The sequence below is a fragment of the Ahaetulla prasina genome, chromosome 3 (assembly GCF_028640845.1).
Source record: "Ahaetulla prasina isolate Xishuangbanna chromosome 3, ASM2864084v1, whole genome shotgun sequence".
Lineage (NCBI taxonomy): Eukaryota > Metazoa > Chordata > Lepidosauria > Squamata > Colubridae > Ahaetulla > Ahaetulla prasina.
Window position 1 is genome coordinate 38,912,039 of NC_080541.1, and position 13,141 is coordinate 38,925,179.

At 36.1% G+C, this 13,141-nt stretch overlaps 1 protein-coding gene across 3 annotated transcripts in view; it reads left to right on the top strand.

Annotated features, from left to right (window-relative positions):
- ZNF704 (zinc finger protein 704) overlaps positions 1-13,141 on the top strand; it is a 58,020-nt gene that overhangs the window by 3,599 nt on the left and 41,280 nt on the right. For all 3 annotated transcript variants that reach the window (XM_058176153.1, XM_058176154.1, XM_058176155.1), the window contains exon 2: positions 12,736-12,983. In XM_058176153.1, the coding sequence (XP_058032136.1) occupies positions 12,736-12,983 (248 nt within the window). The remainder of the gene's footprint in view (positions 1-12,735; positions 12,984-13,141) is intronic.

The window sequence follows — 13,141 nt, forward strand, 5'->3', positions numbered from 1 at the left end:
GATAGGAACGATGAGAAGATTAATAGTAATAGAAATGCAGACTTAGTGAATAGTGTGACAGTATTGAGGGAAATATTTGTGATGGTGTTCGGGAAAAAAACTGTTCTTGTGTCTAGTTGTTCTGGTGCGCAGTGCTTTTTAGCAAAGTGTGTGAAATTAAACTACTGTCTTAAAAGAGAGGTCTAAGGCTAAGCATAGCCATATTATTAAAACTGTAAAGGGGAAAGTTGAGAAAAAACACAACCTATATTTGGCTTCTTCACAGACTTTTCTCAAAGAATTATATTGGTAGTGAATATGACATATTTTTATGCAGGTTGCTAAATACTTCCTGACACATAGTAGTTGCTTGTGGAGCCAAAACTTTTTGCTTTCATCAAGAATAAGGTTGACCAAAACAAGAAGTAGCAAAGTTTTTGTGTACAAAAACATTTCTGTGTTAAACTATGTAGCATATAGGAAAGGGTCAGATTTTCATGGTGCAAGAAAGGAAGTTGTTCAGTAAATTTACTATCCAGTGGAAATGCTGTTTTGTCCTAAACTGCTTACAGCAGAGTTTCCTCAGTATATTTATATACAATTAGGACATTAAAAAAAATAAAGTGGGTATTCTGAGTAAACAAGCAGGCTACTTAGAAAAAGCTGAAGAAGGAATTTGTTAGCAAAAAATTATGTTGAAGGACTCGGTGTATGTGTGTGTACATTTTTAACTTCTGGTGACAACTAGCTCAGATACTATTTTCTGACATCCGACTTAGTAAAAATTTAAAAAATCTACGGAAAAGCGGGGAGGAGGGGGAATAGAAAGATTTTATCTCCATGGTGCTTTCCAAAGGCATCCATGGAGAGATCAAAAAAGTTTGAATGGTAATCACAACTGCATGACTGAAACTCCGCCCCTTTTGTTTATGAATAATGAACATACACAAAGTGATAGGGTTTCAACTGCGCAATTACAACACTATCTTGGCTTTTTACCCCTTCAGTTTTACCCCTTCATTACCCTTTGCAGAAGTTCCTGGGGTTTTTTTGATGTACAAAAACCATGTTCTATAGCAAAATCGTTTTTTAGAAATTATTCTGTCTGATGGTTAAAGAAAAGGAAAGGTACAATAAATAGTATTGCTTACTTAGTAGAAAAATATACAGTTATGGAAATAAAAGGAAGTTCTTTTTACTTCCTTTGCCACTGCTATGGATAGTAGTGGCAAAGGATATATGGGTTCCTTGCAATGGTATATTGCACTTTATTATTTCAAATTATTTCTGTAGATTTATTATTTTAAAAATAAATTGTTTATAGTATTAATTTTTACCGCTATCTTACATTTAGGAACTAAATCTTAGTTTCAAGTAACCTGAAAAGAAATACAGGTAGTTCTCGACTTATGACCACAATTGAGCCCAAACCTCTGTTGCTAAGCGAGACATTTGTTAAGTAAATTTTGCCCCACTTGAACACCCTTTCTTGCCACAGTTGTTGAATCACTGCAGTTGTTAAGCTAGTACGGTAACATGATTGTTAAGTGAATCTGCCTTCCCCATTGACTATGCTTGCAACAAAAGGTGATCACATGATCCCAGAATACGGCAACCTTCGTAATATGAGTAAATTGCCAAGCATCTGAATTTTGTTCACATGACCATAAGGATGCTGCAACTGTCATAAGTATGAAAACAGCCATAAGTCCCTTTTTTCATTGCCATTGTAACTTCAGACGGTCACTAAATGAACTGTTGTAAGTCTATATACCAGTGATGGCGAACCTTTTAGACACTGAGTGCCCAAACTACACTCGTGCCCAAACTAAAAGGTGTGCCTGCTTGCGAACACGCACATGCGCTGACATGCACGCGTGAATGCGGTGACGTAAGCATGCACAGCAGAGACCCGAAGACCAACTGGCGGGTGGGAAGAGGTAAGAGGTAAGATCTTTTTCTTTTGTGAGCTTGCTTCGTTTGCAGCTCACGAAAGAAATGCCAAGGAGATCTGACCTCGGGCGACGGCGCGCATGCCAGTAGAGAGCGTGTACCATAGGTTCGCCATCATGGCTATATTCCAAACTGTATACTGTTTGATTGATGGTGGAATACCATTCAGTGGTGGGTTGCTACTGGTTAGGGTTAGGGTTAGGCACCCACCTGCCCGGATGTCATCCAAATACCCTCTGCGTATGTGCAGAAGTGATGCAGGTGCGGGTGAAGCAAGTGTGCGCACCCAAGAGAACCGGTAGCAAAGGTAAGTGAAACCCACCACTGATACCATTCATCATTTTTCATAATAGAAAAATGGGAGCAATTCGGAACTAGATTGGGCATATCACTGAAGATCAGTGTTGTTGAATGTGATTATTTTGGGTAATAAATTGTTTTGAAAGTCTTTCCTGATACACAACATTTCAGAGAGGGGACAGTTTTACTTACAAATAAATCTGCCTTGAGTTGAGCTCAACCCTCAGTTGATCATGTGGTCATGTCTATATGGTTCTCCTCCTGAAATATGGAATGGATATATTGCCACTGCTTTTGATTTTTATTTCCTAGCCTAGACTATAGTCTAGATATTTCCTATGATGTCCCTGCCAAGCACTAACCAGGTGTGACTTTGCTTAGTTATTTTATGAAGCAACCAAAGTTAGCTGAGGGCTGTCACTAGTTTTTAGGTACTTATTTGATATTTTTCCGGAACTGTTAATTCTGAAAGTACCTACAGTAATAGATTTATAGATGTCTTCCTCATTTTGTATGCATTTTGTATGCATTTTGTATGCATTTTGTATGCATATATATTACACAAATACAATATAATTAATAAGTGGAACAACTTGCCTGCAAAAGTTGTAAATGCCTCAACACTGGAAATTTTTAAGAAGATGTTGGATAACCATCTGTCTGAGATGGTGTAGGGTTTCCTGCCTGGGGGGGTTGGACTAGAAGGCCTCCAAGGTCCCTTCCAACCCTGTTGTTGTTGTTCTTGTTGTTCTTGTTGTTGTTGTTGTTATAAAAAACAGTTTGTGTAGAACATTTACAGTGATTCTCCTAATTCATTATTTTAGGTACTGCTTTTAGATACAACCCTTTTCAGATGCTTTGACCATATTTAATTAATATATTTAATAAGGAATTATTAACAATGTAAAAAATTAAATATAAATTAAGTTGAGTTGCCCCAAATGTAGCAATATATGAAACAACGCTATTGAGCACTGCACAACAGAACAACTAGACACAAGAACAGTTTTTTCCCGAAGGCCATCTCTCTGCTAAACAAATAATTCCCTCAACACTGTCAAACTATTTACTAAATCTGCACTACTATTAATCTTCTCATAGCTCCCATCACCAATCTCTTTCCACTTATGACTGTATGACTGTAACTCTGTTGCTGGCAATCCTTATGATTTATATTGATATATTGACCATCATTTGTGTTGTAAATGTTGTACCTTGAGGAATGTATCTTTTCTTTTATGTACACTGAGAGCATATGCACCAAGACAAATTCCTTGTGTGTCCAATCACACTTGGCCAATAAAATTATATTCTATTCTAAAAAAAAACTCAGAATACCACTTTTTCTAGCTTGACAACCACATTGTGGCTCTTTTCATGAATACTGTAGAGATTTCCTGGTGAGAGGATTTTTTGATATCATTCTTCTCTTTCAAACTGCTTCATCCTCAGGCTGGCGTAAGAAATGAAAGAATATTTAGAAGTGGTTGATGTTGAAGAAACGTTTTAAGAAATACGTACAGAAATTGATTTGTTTTAAAACAGTCTCTTAGCTGTTTATTGTTTTAATAAAATAGAGTAGTTCTACAGTTCCCATTGCTATTTGTAAAGATTCACTGTGAAGTTTAATCCACAATTACAGAAAGAGTTTATTGATGCTAGTAAAACAGCTCAGGAAAATCTTGTGATATTTCACATGAAATATTTCTGAAAGACTCATTGTATGTTAAATCCTTACAAACAAATTTCATTCATGTCCATTCTTCAAAACTGTCATATACCATCCTGTATATTAAATTGACTTTGTAATGTTTTTGCATGGAAGTTTCATTGCCACCTACATTCAACTGAATTGTATCTTCTGAGCAGCATTCTCATTGACTGCCAGCAATTGATCCCCTTTATTAGATAAATGCTTTGTTTTGTCTCAAATACTTTGCTCCCTATATAGTCTGTTAGCAACATAAGACATATTTTTTCCAGTATGGTGTAGCAATAAATAAGAAAATAAATCCAGCAGTTTTTCTCAACTTTGTGAGTTTGTGCCTTACTGAAGCTTTGTTTTGAATATTGTAGCTTCCTTTTGTGTGATTTCCCTTGTCCCAAATTATGGAATTCTGCCCAAAATTCTATATTCTGAAACCTCAAATCTCAGTTTGTGTAGAGATGAAGGTGGAATATCAAAGACAGGCAGACAATGAATATGGTTTGACTATTCAAGCCCCGGCAAAAAATAGCTGTCAGCTAAAATTATTAGTTCTTTGTATGAACTATGTAGCAAAGCAAATAAGTAGAGGCTAAGCATCATAGGTTACAATAGAGCATATTTCTTTTATTACTATCATTTTGCACTTTAAGCGACCTACAGAGTCAAAGACTTCATATTTGATGCTGTATTGGATGGTAAGGAAAAGTAGAACAACTTCATTTTTTACCTAAGATATTCAATCTAGAACATGGGTGTCCAACTTTTTGGCTTTGGGTCACCCTGAGTGAAAAAGAATTGTCTTGGGCTGCATATTTTTTTTCTTTTTACAATTCTGTAATCTCTTTTTATTGGGGTGGAGTTGGAGCAATGAATGGAACTGAGTGTTTACTGGCCAGATGCCCTTCTTGACACCTACATGGAGTTTGCAGCAGAGAAACATCTATCACTGCCTAGGATTGAACTCTGAACCTTCTGAGTGGGAAGCGAGTGTCTTCACCTCTAGGCCACCACACTTCTGTCTTGGGCCACATATAATATATATAATATAATTAATGTATATAAATCACATAATATTGTTAAAATATTGTTAAAAGTTTATGTCTTGTGGAGCTGCATTACTAACTGTCTAGAATCACATGCAACCCATGAGCCACTGGTTGGACACGCCTGATTTAAAACATTGACACTAAAGACAAAGTATTTATTAAATTGAAGGCATTTCATTTCTGTTCTTTCTCTACTTCTGAATTAGTTATCAGTTATGAAGGTGGTATAGGTGATGGCCATATTTAATCTAAGGCCAGAGCTAACAAATGTGGACTTCTGTTCTGAACTTTTCAGGTAAGGGTAACTGGAAAAAAATGAAATAGTTATATTAAGCCTATTGAGATTTTGCATGCCAATTTTGTTTTGTGTTTTTGTTTTAGCACTCTGGAAAATAGTGGCACTATACTTCGTGATGTTGAAATCTAGAGACAAAACACTAGTAAAAGAAGCATAGAAAGGAGGGTTCTGCTATATTTGAGTTGTCCATTATGATGATCATCGTGATGATATTTGAGTTACTCATCATTTAATGAGAGTTTAGAAGTTTTGTCTTTTAAAACTAAGCTTTTGCTCTAAATTTGATTTATTATTTTTGCCCATTTGTTTTATTAATTATCATATTAATGATAATCATTAATCATTTATCATATCATATTAATTATACTGCTATTCCATCTTAAAATTGCATTTGTTGTTGTTACAAATGTAACAAGAGATTTGCCCTCTCCCATAGAATTAGTCATCTTTTAATGCATCACAATAGCAAAGTCAGTGAATTGTCCAGTAGTACCAAAAGATTACAGGCAGATTTTAAAAGCTTTATTTAAGCAGTACAAGAATCACACATTCAGTCTTTTAGTCACACAAATCTTATGAATCAAGAAACCTATTTATCATTGACCAAATAACAAAACAGGCATGGGAATTTCAGGAAAGATTTCTGAACGTATCTTTGATGGAATGGAAAATGGGACTTTCAACTTCTTTCTTCATCTCTCTATTTATAGGCAGTGTTGAATTACTTCAGTGTTGTAGCTTGGGGTATAATTGATTGATGATTGTTCATTAATCTACAGAAATCATGTCCAAAGAGGTTGTAGAAAAAATGCTTTTAAAAGTGTGTGTGTGTGTATGTATGTATGTGTGTGTGTGTGTGTGTGTGTGTGTGTGTGTGTGTGTGTGTATGTATGTATATATATATATATATATATATATTTGTTTTCTGAGGTTTTCGCGGGTGTTTGTATGTAGGTCTTTGGTTATTCGGGTTTTTCCCCGCGTAAAATTGGAAGTGTCTTGGCGACGTTTCGACGAAGTCTCATTCGTCATCTTCAGGCTTCAGCTTCGTGCTTCTGGGAGCAATGTGTGATTGCAGCTGTTTCTTCCTTTTTAACTGCTAGTGGGGGTTTGAACTGATTGGGTGGGAGCTTGGCTGTGCTCTGATTGGATGTGGGTTTTTTTGTGCTCTGATTGGCTGGGGTGTGTCCTGTTTGGGTGGGGGCTTGGTTGTGCTCAGTTAGTCTGAGTTGCAGGGGATTTGAGCTGGTGAGCTGCACTGCTGCTGTTTGGCTTCGTGTTCGTGGTGCTACATCTTCATAGTGGGTGTCAGTCTGCTGCATGTATGGATTGGAGGGGTTTGAAATGGCTAATGTTGCAGCTGCGGTCTGGCTTCTGGTCCTTGGTCGTGCTTCCTGATCAGTGTGGGTTTGGGTCTGCTTTCTGGGTGGATGTGTGGTGGTGACATCCTGTGTGGACCTCGTGAGTGTGGGTCTGGTGTCATTCCTCGTGTTAGGGACACGTTTGTCAATAAGGCAGGTTTCAAATGGCTGGTGGCGAGGTATCATCTCGTTTGTTCATGCTGTGTGGGCGTTTTCTATCGATAATCTTCTCTGATTATTCTGTTGTTAAAGTGTTCAGTTTGCTTCTGTCTTTGTGTCCAATCCTGAGGACAAAGTTGAGTTCTTGAATGAGTCAGGAGTATTCTTCTGTTGGTGTCCTGCCCACCACGCCCATTGGACAAACCAACAGAAGAATAAGTGCACGATTGAAGAACACAAGAACTCATTCAAAAAGAGGAACCAACTTCTTCCTGGTCCAACACTTTAAAGTCACAGGACATGATATTGACTTTAAAAAGACCAGAACTATCGCCAAAACTGAACACTTTAACAACAGAATAATCAGAGAAGCCATCGAGATAGAAAAACGCCCACACAGCATGAACAAACGAGATGATACCTCCCGCCTACCAGCCATTTGGAAACCTGCCCTTATTGACAAACGTGTCCCTAACACGAGGAATGACACCAGACCCACACTCACGAGGTCCACACAGGATGTCACCACCACACATCCACCCAGAAAGCAGACCCAAACCCACACTGATCATGAAGCACGATTAAGGACCAGAAGCCAGACCGCAGCTGCAACATTGGCCATTTCAAACCCCTCCAATCCATACATGCAGCAGACTGACACCCACTATGAAGATGTAGCACGACCACAAAACCAAACAACAGCTATGCAGCTCACCAGCTCAAATCCCCCTGCAACACAGACTAAACTGAGCACAACCAAGCCCCCACCCAAACAGGACACACCCCCAGCCAATCACAGCACAAAAAAAACCCCATCCAATCAGAGCACAGCCAAGCTCCCACCCAATCAGTTCAAACCCCCACTAGCAGTTAAAAGGAAAAAAATTTCAAAGACCTATATATATATATATATATATATATATATATATATGTATATATATATATATAGAAGCCTGAAGATGACGAATAATTGAAGCGCCAAGACACTTCCAATTTTACACGGGAGAAACCCAACAACCAAGACCTATATACAAACACCGTGAATATATATATATATATATATATATATATATATATATATATATATATATATATATATATATATATATATATATATATATATATATATATATGTACCCCCCCACCAAGCCACACCCACAGAACTGCCGACGGAACCTTAGTAACAAATTTTACATTTCACCCCTGCTTATAATCTTCAATTCCATAAAACCAAGACCTCAGATCTCAATGCCTATTAGGTCTCAAGACCCATCAGAATAATTTTTTTTTTGCATAGTTTATTTGCCATTATTGATCATTTCACTGGAAATTATTTTATAAACTTGATAGAAAGTTCCAAAAACTAGCAAAATTACTCAAGATGCGTTCAATCGTACTTCTCATTCTAACATATGGTAGGAATTTTGCCATATATCATATACTAATAAATTTTAGTAACATACATAAACATGTTGGTTTTGTTCCAAAAACTAGCAAAATTACTCAAGATGCGTTCAATCATACTTCTCATTCTAACATATGGTAGGGATTTTGCCATATATCATATACTAACAAATTTTAGTAATGTGCATAAGCATGTTGGTTTTGTTCAATGTTCTTCTGATTTTTTTGGTGCCATCAATTAATGTGACTCTCCTCCAGTGCTATATGGTAGAATGCTTGGGACTTACAGTCCAAAAGTGAGTGTTTTAAGAATTCTCAAAAGTACTTTAACTTGTGAATTCTGTCTCCTGTAATCTGTTTCCTGTAATGTTTAATGATCTGTGAGTTGAGGTGGTTACTTCTTGAAGGACAATGGTGTTGTTTAATATCTAGACTAGGCCTGAAGCCACAGAGTGGGTGGACCCAAATCACAAGTGGCAGGATTTGAAGATGGGACTGAGAAATTTTCTTTAATGTTTAACTGTGGTGTGCCTAACTCATACTAACACTTCATTTGTTCCCCTTCTCAAAGCGATTAGAAACTATGCTTCCAGTTTACAGCACCCCTGTTCCGATGAGCCTCTGAGGGCTGTGTGCACTTTAGGTCTCAGAACATTTCTGTCTCTTATAGTGAATTGAACCAGGAAGGCAAAAACACATACATTGCAAAGACTGAGAATATTTAGTGTTGAACCATTTCTTGCAATCATGATACTAGGTGTGGGCCAAGATCTAATAGTATAACTTTAAGACATGTGGACTTTAAGCCCCAGAAATTTCCCAGCCAGTAGGAGTTGAAATCCACACAACAAACTTGCCAAGTTTGGGGGGGGGGGAACTGTACTGAACTATTTTAACTCAAATGAAGCTGACTTGTTTTTTTGTCATCTAATATCTCTTGACTGTAATCCTCTTAATGTGAATAAGAAATTGAGTGCACTATCCCAGCATGTAGCAAAATATGTACATCTGCATTATAAAAAGTGGCAGCATAATACCAAGTGACATTGCTGCTTAAAGAGGATAGTAAATGATGCTCCTCCTACCCCGCAATCCCCAAATGTTGGCCCGGATCCTAAATATGTACAAATCTGGCTTTAAAAGGGCATTATATTTCCATTCAATAATAAATAAAACCTGTTGGAAATCAGGCTCTCATGGTGATTTCATGGCAGATCTGTGTAGGTTTTTTTTACAACAATATAGAAGTTGTTTATGATTGCCTTATTTCAGGTAACTTTCCTAAAAAGGTAGGAAAGGTAGGAAAAAGCTGAGAGGGCAGGGATAAATAACAGCTGGGCTACATTGTGTTGAATTAATTCATGAGAAATTATTTGTGCCAATTGAATGAATTCCAGTCACCCAAGACAGGATAGGTAATTTGAGTTAAAAAGAGAAGAAGTTGCTGCTTTATCCCACCACTGTCAACTTGATGCATCTGCCTTAAGTTATTTCAATACATTAACAATATAGATTTTATTTATTAAATGTATTGCCTGCCCTTCTTGCCACATGGTAAGTCTGGACAGCTTACAACATTAAGAGGATAAAATTATATAAAACCTATTCACAATACAAACAAAATGCAATAAAAATATAAATACTCAACTTGTAACTTTGAACAGTCAGTCACTAAATGAATGGGTCTAAGTAGAGGACTATAGGTATTACGTAGATCAGCCTTCAGATCTGGAACAAGCCATGATAATATTGATATTTGAAGGAGAATTTCTGAAAACATGGTTTTGAAAATAGTTATTAAGTGATTTAAATAATTCAAAAGCATACTTTAATGTTCACTTATTTTCAAATATGGTGAGCATATGAAATAAATTTGGTTTGGGAAACATAATGGACTTCACAAGGTTTTTGAACATACACAGTGCTGTGGTGGGTACATTAGCACAATGCACTAGACCACAAATTGCCTAACTTTTTTTTAGCCTAGATATGTTGTACAAACATATGGCATACGGTTAGTTTATAATTCAGCATATCATGTAACAGCTAGGTTAATGTGTCATGAAATAGTAACTGGTTGAAGATCTTAAGCTGGCAACTGTCTTTAACCAATTAATTGTGCTGCTATCCAAACACTGACTAATTTCTTTTTGTGGTATTTTGCATGTCCCAAATAATGGATCCCTGATTGTGTATAAAAATAAATATTATGCTTTCTGAAAGATAGACACAGCTAGCTAACCACCATTAGGAAGATATCTTATGCAAAACTGTGTTAAATCATTATCTAGTTACACAGATTTAGTTAATCGTCTCAGAATTAGCATCAAGTTTCTGCAGAGCTAAGTGGTTGAAAATCAGCTTCTCTGTCAAACAACTTCTTTTCTGCCATTTTTCCTTCAAACATGTTCATGATTATTTCAGTGAAAGTTTTACTTCTGAAAATAGAGTTTATTTAATATTATGAGCCGTTTGCTTTACAATATAGGGGAAATATGTTTTCTTAGTCTTGTGTCATCTGGCTGTATATCAAAAGATAAAAAAGCTTGGAAATCATGTATGTTCTTAAATAATTGTTCTAGTTTTATTTATGAAACAGCTGCTGGATTTTAAAAATATTTTTAAATAGTTTTGCTTTTAATCTTTAGATGTGCATATTGGGACATCTATAGTGTTTTATCCTTTAAATGTGTCATATAGAAATTAATATATCTTTCTGTATTGTGAATCCTTCTTCAAAAATGAATCTAAACCTGATTGTAACTTCAATTATCTAATACATTGTTCTGCTGCTTGGAGAATGTAAAGCGCTATGAACTTTCCCTTCAGTCCCGCTCTGCAAACAAATAATTAAAAGATGGTACAGTACTTTCAGTTCCCAAAATCTGGAAGGCAAAGAAATTGACAAATTATCTCCAAGCTCCTAAACTCACAAAACTGAAGTGTCGTGTTGTTTTTCATGGTGAGAAAGTTTTAGTGATAGATACCAGTACCGGTATATAGTTAACATGAAGTCCAATTTTAAAAGAATTTTTGGGGGGAAAGAAAGAAAAAAGAGACGTATCAGTGAACATATTCACTTTCAAATAAGACTGGTCTATATAATCATTTGTTGGTTAAATTTATTTACTGCCTGGACTGGTGATCTCAGAGCACAAGCAGAATCCCATGTGATAAAATAACCTGAGAAAAGGGATGTTTGAACTTTTAATTAGACATGAAGAAAACTCAGTATTAGCATTCATTCGTTTCAGACTAGCAAAATCTCCTATGAGCTTTATTTATTTGCTTGCTTTCAAAAAATTATATAAGCCCCAATCCTATGGTACTGAATCATATATAACAATGTATTTCTCTTGAAATATTGTGCATAATAACATTCAAAAGTAAACCCAAAGATGCTTTTTTTCAAGAGGCAACTGGACTTTCTGGTTTTTCTTTGAAATGTTTCGCTTCTCATCCAAGAAGCTTTTTCAGCTCTGATGGATGGTGGGGAATGGAAGGATTTATACTCCTTGCAGACAGCCAGGAAAAAAACCAGAAAGTCTAGTTGCCTCTTGAAAAAGCACCTTTGGGAAAACCAGGACATGGATGACTGAGAACCTTCATATATGTTCAAAAGTAAAATAATAAATTAAGTTGGAATTCTCAACCTCTACAGCTCAGCATGAAAACCACTATCTTGTTTTGGGTAGGTTCCTGAAAATTAGGAGTGAGGGCCTGATGGTATCTTCAAATGCAACAGTTTCCAGAAATTGTGTTACCTCCAAAAAGTTGTGCCTTCTGACCCACATTCCTCTGAATTTCAAGTGTAAGGGGTAGTTGTGATGGTGATGGAGGTAGTAAAATATCTTAATGAGGGCCTCTCTACATGTCCCAACTGGCCAGGCAGGATCATTTTGGATAAGAAAGTGCCTCTTTTGTCTAGTACGGAAGAAAATATCTTCTGATATCAAAAATATAGAAAGCTGATTAAAATTATTTAGAAGCTTCTCTTACCTGTCTAATGACTCCACAGTTACATCATAAATGAAATAGAAATAGAAAATTAGACAGTTTCTTTCTTTGCTAAAAAGTTGTTTAGTGGCAAGGTATCCTGTTCAAGCTTCATTACCGAAATATTTTTACTATAGCAAGTACTTTTCCGGTATCAAAATACGCTGGCCACAACTTTGGCCAACAGCGTTGATTTTTACGAGAACGATCTATAATAATTTACACACCCTAATTTTGTAAGTAGAGTAACATGTTTTTTCCCCAAATTTGCAATAATATTTATTTATTTGCTTTATGTGGCCACCCACTCACATATGTGATTCTGGGTGGGTTACAGTACAGTAAATAAAACAAATAAAATGCATAATATAAAATAAAAATACAGAGTAAGCGAACATCACAAAATAACTATCAACAAAGTCAATCACATATCCAGTGGCCCAGGTCAGCAAGGTCAGGGCTAACTCAGTCTGCTCACTCTTTTAAAATGAATTGTGAGAAATCTAATAATGAATGTATTTTATTTTTCAGGTAACCAGCATAAAGCGTGAAATGACCTTTGCAGCATTTCAAAAGGAAGACCTAAAAAGTGATCTAAATCAAAAACATTCAGATCAGCATTTTTTTGTGTTGGCTATGAAGGAAGAAGATTCAAAAACAGCAGACACCAAAAAATTTGGCAGAATTCATGATAATGAGAAAGAAAATACTCGTTCTATCTGTCTTCTTGAACAGAAGCGCAAAGTTGTATCTTCAAACATTGATGTGCCTCCTACAAGGTACAGAAATTTAAAAAGTAGAAAAGGAAAGAAAATTGATAAAATTCTGAGTTTATTTTGTGTTGTTCTTTCTGTTGTTTCAGTATCAAATAATTCAGATACAGGTCATTCTTGATTTATTACCATAATTGAGCCCAACATTTCTATTGCTAAGCAAG